At 41.3% G+C, this 18756-nt stretch overlaps 1 protein-coding gene across 2 annotated transcripts; it reads right to left on the minus strand.

The window, feature by feature from the left end:
• Positions 1-764: 764 nt before the first annotated feature.
• On the minus strand, positions 765-15695 carry LOC115537062 (NLR family CARD domain-containing protein 3). Of its 2 annotated transcripts, XM_030348683.1 has the most exons (7): positions 15552-15695; positions 13237-15073; positions 12736-12909; positions 11095-11268; positions 6009-6182; positions 5786-5832; positions 765-2489 (listed from the first exon to the last, which is right to left on the minus strand). In XM_030348683.1, the coding sequence occupies exons 1-7, from the start codon at positions 15592-15594 to the stop codon at positions 1936-1938; spliced, it is 3003 nt and encodes a 1000-aa protein (XP_030204543.1). In that variant the 5' UTR covers positions 15595-15695; the 3' UTR covers positions 765-1935. The 2 variants fall into 2 exon arrangements, with proteins under 2 accessions (XP_030204543.1, XP_030204544.1); XM_030348684.1 differs by lacking the exons at positions 765-2489; positions 5786-5832; positions 6009-6182; positions 11095-11268 and adding an exon at positions 6709-7604.
• Positions 15696-18756: the final 3061 nt, after the last annotated feature.

Here is an 18756-nt window from a genome sequence, read left to right on the forward strand (position 1 = left end):
ACTGGAAGCAGATTCATTTAGCAAGAATAAATTAATATAGTAAGAATACATCTCGTAAGAAAACAGGAATTCAGGAAACGGTACCTTATCTTTTCCGTGACGAATCGTGTGCTGCCCGTGTTGAATGGAGATATAGAAGCACAAATGCAAGTAAAGGAGGGAATAAAGAGATTTAGGTGTTCACCAAATAACAGAGAAGTGTTTAGAAGCGAGACAGAACATTAACAAAGGTTCTGAGAGTAAAGATTGAGGTGCTCGGGTCCTCAGTGCAGACAGGTCAGAAAGAGGAAGAGCTTTGACCACAGCTAACTGCGTCACATCGTTCATGTGAATAGTGAAACCAGAGCCCGTGAAACTAAAGTAATGGCACGTTCACAAAAGCGAAGGGGCGGCGCGACTTCAATACAAAGTCAACGTATAGACGCGTCCCAGGCGACGGGCGCGTTCGACTCCATACAAAGTCAACGTATAGACGCGTCCCAGGCGACGGGCGCGTTCGACTCCAAAAAGGTCAACGTATAGACGCGTTCCAGGCGACAGGTGCGTTCGACTCCATACAAAGTCAACGTCTGTGGTGAAATCCTGGGACTCTCAGAGCATCAAAATACAACTGGAAAAAAAGAGAAGCTAAGGAAACACTTTTATTTTGAAAAAAATTCTGATTTAGGGGACAAAAAAGACAACAACCCAAAAAAACATTTAAGTGACCTTTTGAAGCGTATCCACGCTATCGGAAACACCTCGGATCACACCACAGGAGAACGTTCAGTTGATCCACTGAGTTGTTTATTAACATTATGCTTGATGAACAATTAAAATCATAAACAGGTATCTTTAATAACTGAACATGTTGACTTGTTGTTCCCAACAGAACACAAATAATCTAGCTTCAGTTTAAAGTCATTCACAACATGAACATGGACATCTTAACCCTTTCCCATAGAACACTCATCATTTATGCTTAAGTTGTTAAATCTGTTTTAAATCAGGTTCCATGTCAAGCATGGCAAAATACAAACTGATATTGGATTCCTTTGATAGAGTTGAAAATATGTAAAATATTAGTAAAATAATGTACCATCAATCAACATTTCAGAATTCAATCTTTGTACAACCTGCTTAACCCAATGGAAGATCCTTTCATGGTTTATCATTCTGAACCTTTCAGAAGGCCAATAAAATGCAGCATTTGGAGTACAGTGGAGTAAATATAAATCATAAACAGGGGCACATATCTTTAATAACTGTCCTGTTGCTGTACTGTTACCAACATTCATTCACAGTCATTCACAACATGGACATCATAAGCTTTTCCCATCGACCACTTGCATTATGAGTATATTACATCTGCTGTGTTAGGCTTATCAAAGTTAATATACATTTCAGAGCCATTTATTAGGAAACTATTAATGTCTGATAATATACAAATATTGAATTATGTTTTTATATTTATTCATCATCAATCAACATTTAAAACACATTTAACATTTTGAAGTAAATCTATGTACAACCTGCTTAACCCAAAGGAAGATCTTCCTTTCATGGTTTATTCTGAAACTTTCAAAAGCCGCTGCTCAACAACCCGATGCACTACAGGTACGTCCATGGGTCCACAGGTATTCAAACGTCCCCCTAACAGCTGGTTCTCAACAACGTCAGGACTGCGAGGACCCCCCAGACCCAAGCGGCCCCCTCTAATCTGACGCTCAGCAGCCCAGCTGAACACAGAGAGGGCTGAGAGATGAACCACGAGAGACACTGATGTTACCTGCTGCTTACCACCGGCACACAGACCTGCTGTGGGTTTAAATCCATGAACGATGTGTGTGTGTGTGTGTGTGTTTATAGATTAATGAATGAAGTGTCCATGTATGTGTGTGTGTATGTGTGTGTGTCTGTTTATACGCACGCGCGCGCGTGCGTGCGCGTGTGTAACTACAATGGACACAGAGCCACTGAGGAACCAGTCTTACGTAACCCAAACCCAGGGTGGAGGTCCTCCTGGCTGAAGGTGGACTGGAAGGTGTGGATGAGTGTCAGTGTGTCTGAGGACCCTCCTCCATCTGAGGACACTCTGTAGAAGGACAGAGTGCCAGCAGGCCGGTCCAGATACACCCCTACTCTTTTAGAGCCAGCGGGGGGGAGACGTATGGTTGTGAGACTACCGTTGTGACGGGCACCGTAATGTTCATTATCACAAACAAGAACCCAGGACCTGTTGTTCGATCCAAGCCAGCTATCCATACCAACTCCTCTCTTTGAGATTCCTCTGTATGTCACTCCTATATAAACAACTTCTTCTCTCTCTACCTCCCAGTAACAGCGGCCAGTCAGACCCTCTCTACACAACACCTGGTCACAGATGTTAAATCTCTCTGGATGATCCGGATACGACTGGTCCTCTTCAACCCGCGTCACCTTTCTGTTGTCCTCAGACAGAGAGAATCGTCTGTGGGCTGTGTTTGGGTCCATTGTGAGTTCACAGGCATCTGACGGGAGAAACAGACATGATTAGGCTGCTAAAACATTATTATTGATGAATCATCATAATCATCATTATTATTATTATTATTATTATTATTATTATTATTATTATTATAACAAACAGCATCACCCCTAAAGATAATTATGATATTCTAGTAGTTAATAGTAGTTGAAATACATGTTTCAATATAAAAAAGAATATTATGATTATGATGTGCTATGTCTATTGTTAAAAATAATTATAATAATTATAAAAATAATAATCACAATAGCAACAAGGTAATAGTACTATTTATGATGTCTGTTATTGAATATAAAATACATATATAATTACGATTAATAGTATCCTGATTATTATGTTGTTATGTCTGATGTTCTAATGATAGTAATAAATTAAAATAGAAAATGCATTTCCTGTAGAAAATGAGTAAACTTTAAGCTTGATTTAATTTTTAACCTAAGCTAGGTTTAATACTAACGTTGTTAACGCTCCGCGACGACAAGTGTGTTGATGAATATTGATTTAAATATTATTAATAGGCCTAATTATAACAATATTACAAATAAAATCATAATAACAATGAAAATGTATGAAAATCATAATAATAATCATAACAATTTTTTCTAATAGAACATACAATAAACACAATCATACTACTATAATAGCAGGCCTGTCGCACCAGTTACTCAAGTTACTCATGTGCGCATGTGCCAAGCAGCCTGCAGCTCACACACAGCACTCGTGAACGCAGAAATACACCGCAAGCACGCACATACACACCTTATACACACATGAACATGCGCATGAACATACATGGAAACGCACACACACACACACACACACACACACACACACACACACACACACACACACACACACGCGCACACACCGCACGTCAAGACAAAGGCAGCGACACATACATGGAAGCGCATACATGGAAGCGCACACACACGCACGCAGCCACGCACGCACTCGCACACACCGTACATCAAGACAAAGTCAGCGACACACTAGCCGAGCTATGACGTTATGTTTTTAAACATAACGGCTCCGCCATCAACACACGCGCCCAGGTAAAAACTCTAGTTACTATTATTACTACATTTACATTTACATTTAGGGCATTTAGCAGACGCTTTTATCCAAAGCGACTTACAATAAGTACATTTGTCGCAAGAAGTGCATCAATATATCACTGTCGGTACAGAAAGGATGTTCATAGAACCAAGTGCAAGTACAACAATCGCTAGGCTAACCCATTCCCCGTTTTACAGCAATGATAGCAGCTACTGCAGTTGCTACACAGTTAAGTGATATAGTACAATACAATACAATACAATACAATACAATACAATACAATACAATACAATACAATACAGTGTACAATGGTGGCCAGAAGGGGGAGGGTGGCTATGCAGTGTTGAGGTGGACTCTGAACAGGTGAGTCTTGAGTCCTTTTCGGAAGATAGTGAGCGACACTGCGGTCCTGAGAGCGGCAGGGAGCTCGTTCTACCACTGAGGTCCCAAAACCGAGAAAAGTTGTGACTTTGCTGAACGGCCTTTGCTAGCTCTTAGCGATGGCGGTACCAGGCGTCCAGCTGAAGTAGTTGAGCGGAGGGGTCGAGCTGGGGTGTCTGGCTTTAGCAATGCTTGGAGCTAGGCAGGGGCAGTTCCATCGACTGCCTTGTATGCCAGTACCATCGTCTTAAATTTGATGCGAGCTACTACAGGGAGCCAGTGGAGGTCCCGGAAGAGGGGGGTCACATGGGAGAACTTCGGTAGGTTGAACACGAGGCGCGCTGCCGCATTCTGGATGCGCTGCAAAGGTTTAATCGAAGAGGCAGGAAGTCCAGCCAGGAGTGTGTTGCAGTAGTCGAGGCGGGAGATGACCAGTGATTGGACTAAAAGCTGAGCTGCTTCCCTTGTGAGGAAGGACCGGATTCTGCGGATGTTGTAAAGTGCAAATCTGCAGGATCGGGCGACCGCAGTGATGTTTGCTGTGCAGGATAACTGATTGTCCAATACCACACCGAGGTTTCTGGCAGTTGGACCTAACATTATTACTAATGTTAGTAGGCCTATCATTAATATTATGATATGATCATGTTGAATAATAATAATATCGATACTACCAATATTCATCGTCATGAATAAATATGTTTTCATAAAACCAATTTGATTTAATACAAGTAGGATTAATTGTGATCATTACATTTTTACATACGTAACCAGTGTTGGGGTAGTTACTCAAAAAAAGTTATTTGTTACTTATTACTAGTTACTTCTGTAAATTGTTATGAGATTACTTTACTAGTTACTGCATTTGAAAAGTAACTTCACTACTTATTATTTACTTTCCCATTACTTAATTTACTGTAGATACATGGACAAACATCATAGTCCTATCATCACTTGGTGTAAATTGTAGAAATCTATACAAAATAGCATATGAAACCATATGAAAGGCAAGGCAACTTTATTTATATAGCACTTTTCATACACAAGGAAGACTCAAAGTGCTTCACATATAAACATTGTCATACAATAAAATTAATTAAAAATTAATTAATAGAAAAGTTGAAAGATGAAAGAACGATATCCCTGTCTGCACAATGAAATGCCTCACTGTAAAATCCACAAACAACAGGATAAAGTAGGCTATGGTGAGGTCAATCAGTAGCAACACACAAGTTTCAAAACACAGGCTTTGGAAAACATGAGAACAAAAGTTAAGTGGTCTAAAAAGGTCACTTTATCCCATACAATTAAAACAGAAATGCACTCAAGCGGCGGTGACACACACTGTTACTTTATGTGGTCCAAAGGCTGAATGAACCTGATCTATTTTGCAAGCAATGGCATCGTAAGTGTGTCTTCCTCTCACCCTCTTGCGGGCAAGAGCAGCCTTCTTAAGTTTTAAAGTAATGCTGCCTATCTGGTGCAGTCATTCCTAAGTAACTTTTGTTGTTGGCGGACCAAATGTCCGCGTTGCTGGACACATGATCCAGGGAACATGCTTGGGTAACACAGCTTGGGTAACGCAGGAAAGCGCGTTCCTGTAGTCTAGTAAAGTAGTTACCGATATTTTTAATGTAATTCGTTACTTTACTTCCTTACCCAAAACAGTAATATCGTTACTGTAACGCGTTACTTTGTAACACGTTACCCCCAACACTGAACGTAACATGATGTCAACCATCATCCTCATTCCCAGAAGGATCTGGGAATGCTCCTGCTGTTTGGATGGACTTTCCATCTCAATAGTTCGTGTGTGTTGCGATTAATCAAACAGGCACTTACGCTTCTTTAGAGCTGGTTTCAGCCTCCATACTCCACCGTGTTCCACACTGGGGGGGAAACAAAGTGAGAGCAGCATGTTGAAACATTCACCTTCATTATCTGCTGTCTCATCAATTTTTACACAACATAAGTTACAGCTGCCTTTTTAAACCCCTTCCTCTAGCAAAGGGTTGAATTCTTGTAGGAGACTTTGTCCCTGAGTGGTGAGCTGTCCTCTCCATACCTGAGAGTGTCCAGTCTCCAGCGTGGATCCTCCAGTCCAGCAGAGAGCAGCGCAGCTCCTGAGTCTCCTGGATGATTGTAGCTCAGGTCCAGCTCTCTCAGATGGGAGGGGTTGGAGCTCAGAGCGGAGGCCAGAGAAGCACAGCCTTCCTGTGTGACCAGGCAGCCAGACAACCTACACACACACACACACACACACACACACACACACACACACACACACACACACACACACACACACACACACACACACACACACACACACACACACACACACACACACACACACATTATTTATTCTATCTGGATGAGAATACTTCATACTAAAGTAAAAAGGTTAATGTATTCATTCCACATGAAGGACAGAATGACTAAATGCTTTATGGTTATATTCAGATCACAGCCCAGCTAAAGCCTCATCACCATGTCTACACTAATGATAACTCCTCAGAGTTACATAACATATAACCTCAATTACATACAGAGACCAACCCCTAACCCTAACCCTCACATCAGCTGGCCAGAGTTACAACACATATAACATACATAACATGCTAGCAGTTTACAGGACAGCAACCCCTCACCCTCACATCAGCTGGCCAGTGTTCTGTCAGCTACAATAACCTCTTAACTCATAACAGACTAGCAGCTAACAAGACAGTAAAAATAAACAACTACCCTTCAAACTAACAACGTTTTCAAATCTTCCTGAAATCCTCGTCCTCTAAAGTTCTGCTCCTCCTCTGGCCTCTCATCCTCCCATCTGTGGTCCACTGACACGGTGACCCCAGCTTACAAATGAATAATGATGCTGAATCTGTTGGGGATCTTAGACACGTTTCGTCTGTTCTTTTAGATCACAGCCCACCTAGTCCTGGATCCTCCCTTACTATTAAACAAACCCAGAGACTCCTGAATCATGCAGATCATTGGTACTCAGGTCCAGCTCTTTCTGGCGAGAGGAATTTAAGCTGAGAACTGAGGCCAGAGCTTCACAGCATTTCTCTGATAGCTGACAGACCTAATAAAATAAGTTGTGCCAAAGAAAAAATATCTTTAAATGCTAAAAATACGTTTTCAAAAATATGTGTAAATATTCAGCAGAACTAATTATTAAAATGTCCCAAAAAATACACAGCTTTTAGAAGAAGCCGTTATTAAACCTTACAGAATAAATCTAAACTCCACCTTAAAGCATAACCACATGTGAATGAGTAGAATAAGAATAAAAAAAAATAGTCAGCTGTATTAATTTAACATATGACTTCTACGGTCATGGCAACAACAATAGAAATATGTTGAGCTATTCCTGTCAAAATATTTAGGGGTGTGAATTTTTCCCTTTTTTAGATGTGGGTCTGTTATATGTCTTCTAATGTAGAGCCTTGGGGTGTAACAGTTTTGGGAATTGAGTAAACCTGACCTGAGAGTTTCCAGTTTACAGTGTGGACTCCCCAGTCCAGCAGAGAGCAGTTTCACTCCTGAATCCTGCAGATCATTGGTACTTAGGTCCAGCTCTCTCAGACGAGAAGAGTTGGAGCTGAGAACTGAGGCCAGAGCTTCACAGCATTCCTCTGATAGACGACAGCCATTAAGCCTTCACACAAAATCAACAGAAAATGTTAGGAACCGTGATAACGTTTTTTATTCAACTTTTCTGATAGTTACACAAATTATTTTACATTAGATCTTCAAATGTATGTTATATATTAATCTAATATATGACAAACATCTGTTATAAGGTGAGTGCTGCATGCAGCGCTCAACTATTGTTAAGTTTTATTCTTTCTTTCTACCTTTTGTTATTATTCTCTACAAACTTTTGGACCTATCTCGGGGTTCCCAAGTTGCAAAACCCTTCGATTTTAAACCACGGCAATAGTTTACATAGCGGGCTTTATGAAAACACACAAACTCTAGGCCCACAAAACAAAACATAAATACTAGAGCTGTCAAGTGATTAAAATATTTAATCGTGATTAATCGCATTAATGTCATAGTTAACTCGAATTAATCGCGATTAATCGCAAATAATTTTTCTATGCTAAATATCCCTTGATTTTTTTGTCCCATAATTCTTCTCATTTTAATTCTCTTATCAACATGGTGAAGTGCATCGGCTTGCCTTGTGCAAATGATTTTTTATTGATAACAACATTGGCATATACACTGATCAAAACAGGACAATACAAAAACAGAGCCTATAGTGCAATTAAACGACTGCTTTGAACAAATGTCATTTGAACATAGCAGTCAGGCTACTGCTTCTTTGTTTTGAGCCAAAGAAAAAAAAAAAAAAAAGTTTTTTTATTTTTTTTTATAAAATAATTGCGTTAATCGCGCGATAAAAAATGTAACGCCGTTAAATTTGGTTTGCGTTAACGCCGTTAATAACGCGTTTAACTGACAGCTCTAATAAATACCTTTCCCTGGCAATGTTTGTAAAAAAAATAAATAAAAGGTGTTTGTCTTAGGCTTGTTTTTCCCAGGTAAAGTGCATAATGCCCACAGGGATAAACCTTTGTATAGTCTGAAGTAAAATTTGTTTTATATTTTGCTTTTTAGGGCGCTCTGCATCTGCCATGACGCTTGCAGCTCTGGGAGACAGACTGCTGTATTCCTGAGCGTGCGATACATTCGATTGGAATGCTTAGTTAAACTGCGACTCAATTGGTCAGCTGTCAGTAAGAACAGCCAATCACAAGGTTTCATTCACATCAGGTGCAGCACACTGTCACACATGCAGCACGTATCTCTCTACCAAGTGCCCTCTTGCGCTACACACTCAATCGTTGCGCATGCTCTTTCTCGTTGGCTTGGTCGGATTTCGAGAGACTTGGGATGTCTGCTATCTCCTTCCTCAATTTTTCAACAAGAAACTCCATTCCAATTTTAAAATGCTCATATTAACTTGGAATTGCGCAATTCTTTTCAGATTTTTTAAATATTTTATACTTTTAAGATATACTACTTTTAAAATACTATTTTTTACAATGGAAGTCAATGGACCATATTCTGACACTTACGACTTCAGACTTCGTAACTTGGTAAAAAAAAAAACAGAATTTCAATACCTTTATGCTTTTCTTCAAAATCACAGTTTAAGATCCATGTTGGCTTGTTTTCAGTTGGTCTCATTGATTTATGCTGAGGTTAGAGCCGAAGGCCGCGCAGGCAGTGTTGCCAGATTGGGCGGTTTTCTCGCTCTTTTGGAAAACTTTTAATAATGTGCTTATTGTAAGTTGCTTTGGATAAAAGCGTCTGTTAAATGCCCTAAATGTAAATGTAAATGTTAGGCTGGAAAATTAGCATAAAGCGAGAACATACAATTTCGGCTATTTCCGATTCTTCAGTTCAATTCCTTTTACATTTCTGCATTCTAAGCCATGCTTTGCTCTTTTCATTCAGCTGTTCATTTATTTGTTATCAACCATTACATTTTTTTTAAATGGTGTGCATGTTTACATTGTTTACTCTGTTCAGACTTTTGAACTCTTTTCAAATCGTGGACCTATTAATTCCTATGAAAACTGTTCAATGGCGCAGGGCAACATCAAGGAGAGATTTGCTTCCGCATCATGGGAGCCAGCCCCGCCCTAGTGCTTGACGTGCCGGATGCAGAAATATACTCGTTGTCTAGCATTGTTAGAATTGTAGCATCATAAGCGAGAGGTCTGTCTACACCTCCCTCAGCGACTTTAAGTGATAAAAAGTCAACACAGTGCCTAAAAACCATTGACGCCATTCATTTTAAGTAAGAGGAGAAACCTCAGACAAATTAACGGTGCCGTGCACAGAGCCCTCTCGGATGCCGGGCCGAAACAACATTTGTTTCACTATGTCTCCGTTCAGCTGCCCACCCCTCCTTCTCCTGCAAAAAAATAAATGAATAAAACGGCTAATAAAACACTTGAGGTGGCGTTTTGAAAAGAGAAAACTTACATTATATTAGTACATGGTATTAAGATCATTTTGAGCCTTTGATTGATATCCAGACATTTTTTGCGGTGACACATTCCTGTTCCCCACTTGTGGTCAACGGAGATATCTACTTCTGGGCCCCTTGAATCGAGGGACCCATCCACAGCCCGTTTAAACAGCTGCCATAGCAGGCTTGAGCGCTGAGGACTGGTGGATTGCGGAAGTATGCACTGTTCCTGGGGGCTTGGTTCAAATCCCTTAACTTTCAAGAAATTTAACGTTTCTTTATGTCTCAGCCTTTGTGGCTATATAAAAAAATATTTTCAACCTCACTTTGTACTGCAGCACTCACCGTATTTTCTGCCGAAAATGAGTTCTGAAATCGTTATCATAATATTACTTTTATAGTAGTATTTATATTGTGATGTGTGTATTGTAAAACATGCTAGAAGTGTGGCTAAAGATCTCTATTATTATAACTTCAATATTCAATCGTTTTATTTATTCCACATATTCAAATATGTTGTTCTCTATTTCTACATATTATTTTGTATTTCCATGTCGGAAATTGAAATTCTGAAGAAAAAAGATTTGTTAAAAATCTGTAAAATATTATAACATAACAAAGACCTTATACAGTCATGGCTACAAACAATATTAATTGTTGTATTGCGTTCCTATGAAAACTATACTGTGGTGATCGCAGCCGTGGTCGCCGTGTCCGGGTGCTGCAAAGGATCCTGGGAGGCTCGGGCGAAGGGCCATCGCCACCAAATGAGACGTGTGTCTGTGTCTGTGTGTGTGTGTGTGTGTGTGTGTCATGCAGTGTATTGTGTAACAGCTTTAAACCTGGTCATGCCTGCTCGCCACAATATAATGAGTTTACGTAGACCAATAACCTATGTTTGATGCAAATACTGTGACTTCATTTGTTTAACTCCCACTGTCCCGTTAACAGGGGATTTTGGGAGGGCACTAATATATATTTTGTGTTTATAATTGAAAAGTTGCAATGGCACCACTCTAATAAACTTGGTCATCAAAAGGTACTGAGTTATTCTATTACATATTTAGATGTCATTTAGGAATGATCCTCAAACCAGGAAGGAGTAGTTGTTTTAATAATCTCCTGATACGGAGCGGTTTGCACATTGAGTAAAACTGACCTGAGAGTTTCCAGTGTACAGTGTGGACTCCCCAGTCCAGCAGAGAGCAGCTTCACTCCTGAATCCTTCAGATCATTGGAACTCAGGTCCAGCTCTCTCAGACTAGAGGAGTTGGAGCTGAGAGCTGAGGCCAGAGCTTCACAGCAGTCTTCTGACAGATGGCAGCCAATCAGCCTTTACACACAATAAACAGAACATGTTAGGAACGGACATAAAAAGTGCTTAAAATATCCAACTAGTTCACAGGAGAAACATGGTGTGGCTAATGAACAGCACAGGGCCGCCATGGGGCCACACTGGAGGGGAGGACGTCCAGTGATGCTAGCGCCTCGGCTCTGCTCGCTGCTGTTAGGGATCAGGGTCGTGAGCTCAAGGAGATGATTGTGGACATTCAAACTTCCTTCAGCAGTCGCCTGATGGCCTTGTAGGGATACTGAACTCTGTGTGAACAGAGTCAAACCTAACAAAGTCGAGGAATTTGGAGCTAAGTAGGGCATTCAACTATCTCTATCAGTCCCAATGCTTCCTTCTTCAAGACTATTGATTCATTAAATCAACCTTTTATTTTGAGTTTTAATTCCAATCATATTGCTTAGACACATTTAAATAAAACTCAATCACTAAGTTTGACCGCCCTTCCTGTCTTCAGACACTTTTACCGGGCTTCAAAATCAAGGACGACTATTAAACCCCTCTGGGGTTCTGTATTCCTACATATTCAATCGTTTTATGTTTTTCTGTATTCCTACATATTCAATCGTTTATGTTCTCTATTTCTGCATACACAAGTGTTTCATGTTCTATATTTCTACATACTAAATCGTCTTATATTCTGTATTTCTACATATTCAAAAGTTTTACGTTGCTCTGTATTTCTACATATTGCTCTGTATTTCTACATCTTAAAATGTTTGGCGTTCTGTATTTTATGCCTTAAATTATAATTCTGAAGATGATAAAATATATATAAAGAACATAGGTAAAAAATGATAACATAAGACCTAATACAGTCATGGCATCTAAAAATAAAAATTGTTGAGTTGTTCAAGTGAAAATTATACATTTAGTTTTAGAGCCCAAAATCAGATGAAATGAATAAAACAATAATAATAAAATGAATTAAAGGTTTTAACCTTTGATTGATGCAAGTACTGCGACTTCTTTAAAGGTGACATATTATACCACCAGGTGTGAGTTTGATTAGTCGTAATACGCCTTTTTGAAAATCTGCCTCTTTTGACATCACAAGTGGGCGTGTTCATTTAGATGTGTGCTGGATAGATCAGTTTACCAGCCTACAAAGGGGACTGTAGCAAACATTGCTCATCTGTCCGTCATATATCTAAGTGGACACTCCCACTTGTGGTGTCAGAAGAGGCTGATTTTCAAATGAATAATCACTCAGTTGCAATGGCAACTGAGAGTGTTTTCAACTTTACATTTTGACATCCCACATAAACAACAAGTTGTAATATGTCCAATTGCACAACTTTAATAGTTTTGGTCATCAAAGGTACTGAGTGATTAGCTGATATAGTTTGACGTCATTTAGTAGCAATTCTCAAACCAGGGGTCAATAGTCAAAAGGCCTCTGAAATGGAACCTTGTGGTGTAACTGTTTGCACTTTGAGTAAAACTGACCTGAGAGTTTCCAGTGTACAGTGTGGACTCCCCAGTCCAGCAGAGAGCAGCTTCACTCCTGAATCCTGCAGATCATTTGAACTCAGGTCCAGCTCTCTCAGACTGGAGGATTTGGAGCTGAGAACTGAGGCCAGAGCTTCACAGCATCTCTCTGACAGCTTACAGTCATTCAGCCTTCACAGACAATAAACAGAACATGTTAGGAGCCGTGATTAAATGTTTTATTAGACTTTCCTATGGTTTAACAAATTATTATACATGATATCTTTAAATGTTTGTTATATATTAGCTATAAAATGTTGATACTAACAACAATACTAATAACTGTTGTTTTGTAGTTCTGAAAACTGTATCATAACATCACTTTTTCTGACATTGTGTTGGTGTATCGTAAAACATGTTTGCCTACAGATAGGTTTTGTATGTGATTTTAACTTTTATATTCTATTGTTATGTATAATGTGTTGTGCGTATTGTAATAAAATGTATTAGTGAACCTACAGAGATGTTTTGGAGGCTTTGATCACTGGCAGCAACCCCAGAAGTCCCTCCTCAGAAGCAGAGTATTTCTTCAGGTAAAACACGTCCTGCTCCTCTTCTGATGTCAGTAAGATGAAGACCAGAGCTGACCACTGAGCAGAGGAGAGAGATTCTGTGGAGAGTCTTCCTGATGTCAGGTACAGTTGGATCTCCTCCACTAGAGAATTGTCGTTCAACTCATTCAGACAGTGGAACAGATTGATGCTTCTCGCTTTAGAGAGATCTCCACCTATCTTCCCCTTGATGTAAAGGACTATTTGGGTATTGCTCCATGACCTTCTTCCGAACTGTCCCAGCAGAACTTTTTTGGTTAGATTGCCCAGTAATGTATTTCCTCTTAGTCCCAGCAGATCTTGTAGGAGAATCTGATTGGTCTCTAGAGAGAGGCCCAGGAGGAAGCGGAGGAACAGGTCCAGGTGTCCGTTCTCACTCTGTAAGGCCTTGTCCACAGCACTCTGGTAGAGGAGGATGAGTTCATCTTCCCTGGAGGTTGGCTGTTCTTCTGAGAGAAGATTGACACCAGTGTTGATGTAGGACAGAAATACATAGAGGGCAGCCAGAAACTCCTGGATGCTCAGATGGACAAAACAGAACACAATGTCCTGGTACAGCCCACACTCCTCTTTAAAGACCTGGGTGAACACTCCTGAGTACACTGAGGCTGCTCTGATATCAATGCCACACTCTGCCAAGTCCGCCTCGTAGAAGATCAGGTTGCCTTTCTCCAGCTGGTTAAAAGCCAGTTTCCCCAGAGAAACAATGATCTCCTTGCTCTCTGAACTCCAGCGTGGATCTGTTTCAGCTCTCCCACGATATTTCCTGTCCCCCTGTATGGACTGAACCCTCAGGAAGTGGCTGTACATCTGAGTCACGGTCTTGGGCACCTCTTCTCCTATCTGGGATGTTTTGAAGAAGTCCTCCAGAACTGTAGCAGTGATCCAACAGAAGACTGGGATGTGACACATGATGTGGAGGCTTCGAGATTTCTTGACATGAGAGATGATTGTGCTGGCCAGTGTCCCCTCTCTGAATCTCTTCCTGAAGTACTCCTCCTTCTGTGGGTCGTTGAACCCTCTCACCTCTGTCACCATGTCAACACACTCAGCAGGGATCTGATTGGCTGCCGCAGGGCGTGTGGTTATCCAGATGCGAGCAGAGGGAAGCAGGACTCCCCTGATGATGTTTGTCAGCAGCACGTCCACTGAGGTCGGCTCGGTGACATCAGTCCAGATGGGGTTGTTCTGGAAGTCCAGAGCAAGTCTACACTCATCCAGACCATCCAAGATGAAGACTACTTGGTCATGGTTGTATCTGTAGATTCCTGCTTCTTTGTTTTCAACAGAAAACTGATGAAGAAGTTCCACTAAGCTAAACTCTTTCCCTTTCAGTAAATTCAGCTCTCTGAAAGTGAGAAGAAATGTGAAGTCTATGTCATGGTTGGCTTTACCTTCAGCCCAGTCCAGAGTGAACTTGTGTGTTAAGACGGTTTTACCAATGCCGGCCACTCCGGTTGTCATTATTGTTCTGATTGGTTTATCTTGGGCAGGTAAGGGTTTAAATATGTCTTCACATCTGATTGGTGTTTCCTCATTGGCTGGCTTCCGCGAAGCCTTTTCAATCAGTCTGACCTCATGTTCCTTGTTGACCTCTCCACTGCCTCTCTCTGTGATGAAGAGCTCTGTGTAGATCTCATTCAGAGGTCTCTGCTTTCCTGCTCCAGCGATTCCCTCAAACACACACTGGAACTTCTTCTTCAGATGAGACTTGAGTATATGTTGGCACTGGACAGTGACAGCTCCTAAATCAAAAATCAGAAGACACATACTATCCATATTTCCAAGCAATAGGAATGCTGTAATGGAATAAGTATTCTAAATTCTACTTCATATGGATCTTATAACTTTGTTAGAAGAGCTATCATTGTTGGGTATCAGCAGGAAGTGACTTTCTAACCTGATATAACAAAATAGTGGTGAATCTCTTCCACTGATTTATTCAGCAGTATAATGTTTAACATTCTTTAACATTCCATAATACCCCCACCCTAGATATCTGGATCAAACCATGTAACTTGATACACCCACAATAACCATACATATCTGGATTAAACCATCCAACCTGATACCCCCACAATGACCCTACATATCTGGATCAAACCATTCACCTGATACCACCACAATAACCCTACATGTATGGATCAATCCATTTAACCTGATAGACCCCAATAACCCTACATATCTTGATGAAACCATTTAACCTATATAAGAGTATCTTACCACTCCCCAGCTTGTAGGCTAGTTCCTCCTGGTTCATCTCCATCAGGCAGAGCTTTGTGATGTCCAGCACTCCCTCTATGGCGCGCCTCCTCTGCTCCTCGTTCTTACCATCCACCTCCTCCTCCTCCTTCTGACTCTCAGAGAATTGTGGGTAATCTGAGAAGAGATCCCTCCAGAGCTTCTTCAGCTCTTTGTCTAGAAAAGTGTGTGCGTTCTCCTCAGCCCTCTGGAACAGAACAAAAATCAAGGAGAACTTTACTTTGAACTAATTGAGTAGATCAGAAGTGTCTGTCCTAGATTAACGTCTCGCTGGTCTAAAGAGGGAATCCTGGAGACTATTAGCTCCACAAGAGATGCATTTCAGAGCCAGGGGCACCGCTAGAGATTGTGGGCCTCATGAAAGAATATATTGGGCATTCAACCTAGCCCGGCCACCAGCCTAGAAAACCCATTGAACCCCTAGTTTGAAAGACTGGTAGCTCTAGTGTAGCCTGGTGCTAATTACCAAATACTTAGCCTGCTTTCATTGACCATTGATGTATGAATGTCAGAGGTACATGAGTGGTACCTCTCATTACTGTTGTTTCTGGCAGAAGGCTTTCCTCAAAAACAGTTTTGAGAAATTCATTGAAGTTTTGTGTTTTCCATTTTATTCCCAAATTTGTCAGACGCCAGTAATGCTCCGCTGGCTCTAAACACCTCCGTAAAATGTGACAAAAAAGACAAAGACCGTCTTCAGACCCTGCTATTACTTTTCACCACTAGGGGTCAGTAATCACAGACCTGGCTGTATATTAGATAAGCAGAAGAAAATGAGTGTATGCCTTGATGCTTCAAACTTCCTTAGTAAACAGACTTCCCGGTTCATCCACCTGTCTCCCTTTTTCTGATTAATATTGATGAATATTGATGAATTTCATGTTTGATGAAGAACTTTTAAATTGATATAAGATTCTGTGATTCACTAGGTAGCTCCGTGTTAATGGGCACCACAGGAAGGGGAATAAATAAAAACCTTCCTTTGGAAAAACTGGGTGATTAACTGTTGGCCCTTTTCCTCCCTCTCAGCTTTCTGTTTCTGATTCCCCGACTTCTTCCTCAACGACGACGTGTCAAACTACTGACAGTCTGTTCTCCGTCTGTTCTGCTTTTAACAAACCGAATGGAAGACTGTGCTGAAAACTGGATCCACACAAGACTGAACCATGCAATAAAGAGAGAGGGGTGAAATATATAGACTATACTACTAACACCCCCCCCACCCCTTAGGTCACCCCTGTCAAGAGCTGAAGTCAAATGTCTTGTTTCATTTACACACCTTGATCAGCTCTGTTTGATGCTGCTGCACAGACTGAGCACTCGTAACCTTTGACCTCTCCTTGGGTCGCCTGTCGGGAGCACACACACACACATACACGCACACACTGGACCTTTTTGACTTAATATTTCCTGACTTGTTAATATTAGTCTGCAGCAAGCAACTGGTCTTCTTGTTAGCCTGTTTAAAACTCCTACCTCTCCTCTCTGGAGGGGCGTCCATCTTTACTGAAGACAGGACCATGTTCCATAGATTGGTCGCTCTTCATGGAGACACAGCTGGGTCCAGGGGAGTCGGCCCTCTCCTGCTGGACTTTTCTAGAAAAACAAGAACCAGTATTGATGGATGTCTGATAGATGCTGTAGTTCTATAATCGTTGACAAATCCTTACCCTTCCTCTCTGGAGGGGCGTCCGTCTTTAAGGTCAGGACGATTACCCATAGATTGGGTGCTCTTCATGGGTCCAGGGGAGTCAGCACTCTCCTGCCTCCTTCTAGAAACACAAACACCATCTGGAAGTTAGGATTTGTGGATGTTGTTTAATGCAATCATTTATTCGATAAATCCTCCCCTTTTCTTAGAAGGTTGCTGATTTTCATCTTTAAGGTCAGGAGGATGTTCCATAGACCAGTAACTCTTCATGGAGACACAGCTGGGTCCAGGGGAGTCTGCTCTCTCCTGTTGCTCTGGGCTTCAACACAACACACACACAGCTTTACTAAGACTGATGATGGAGTCATGATATATCACTGCTGAGTTCTGACATGGATAACAGTCACAGACAGAGAGAGATCCTCTTCTTACCTCTTAGCTTTGCTCCGGCGGCCATGTTCCCCAGACAGAGTGGTTTTAGAGGTAGGAGCCCCCTCCTCTCTCTCCTCATCCATAGTAGACTGGAGACCTGGACACAAACACAACTATATATTGTTTCTGTGGATTCTGTTTGAGGACCAAACATTGAATGACTCCAGTGAAGACTTCCTATACTCCTCCTTTCTGAAATACACACATTCTATCGCTCTCTCTGTCTAGAGATACACATTAGGGATGGTTGTGTATGGGGGTCTGCTCGCACGGCGAAATGACATCACACCCCGCTGCACCATTTCCGGGTCACAGCTGTGGTACACTAGCTGTGTTTGAAATCGTTCCCTATTCACTCTCTCACTATTCCCTATATAGTGTTCATGATATAGTGCACGATATAGGGAACGAACAAATGAGAATTCGGACACTATGCTGAACATTTGTAACTGTCATTTGCGTCAGTAAATGCGTATTTGTGTGACGCAGACAGATGCGCCCAAATCATGTAAACAAACCGGGCACTCACGAGGAAAGCTGGAGGTTGTATTGATGTTGAATGCTACATTTCCTTGATCAAGGTTTTTTTTATTAATTTGGAATGTTAAATCCCGAAATAAATTGTTGACATTTCTAAACGAAAGCCGGAGACTCCATCATTAAATGTATTTTTTTTCGCGGTGATTCAGCTTCTTCTTCTCCTCCGGATAAACACGACCGCATTGCATTTTGGTATACGGGAGTAACATGTAGGGAACATCGTATGTACACTCAAATTGTGGCTATATAGTGCATGAAATGAACCACTGAGAATTCGAACACCACTAGAAAATGGCGAGCACCCTATATAGTGCACTATATCCGTGATAGGGAACGATTTCGAACACAGCTACTGCTTCCATCGTAGGATGTCTGTCTCGCTTGTATTTGTTTCCCCGCGAGAAGGCGCCCCGGATTGAGGGCTGCCGCGAGGTTGTAGCAATAGCTGAGGCCGCGGCACGTGGAGCTAAAGTAGCATGATCTGCCGGATGATGCAGTCTTAAATGAGCGTGTAAATTGGTTGTCTGGGAATCCTTCACCGGA

Source organism: Gadus morhua, chromosome 23, assembly GCF_902167405.1.
Source record: "Gadus morhua chromosome 23, gadMor3.0, whole genome shotgun sequence".
NCBI lineage: Eukaryota > Metazoa > Chordata > Actinopteri > Gadiformes > Gadidae > Gadus > Gadus morhua.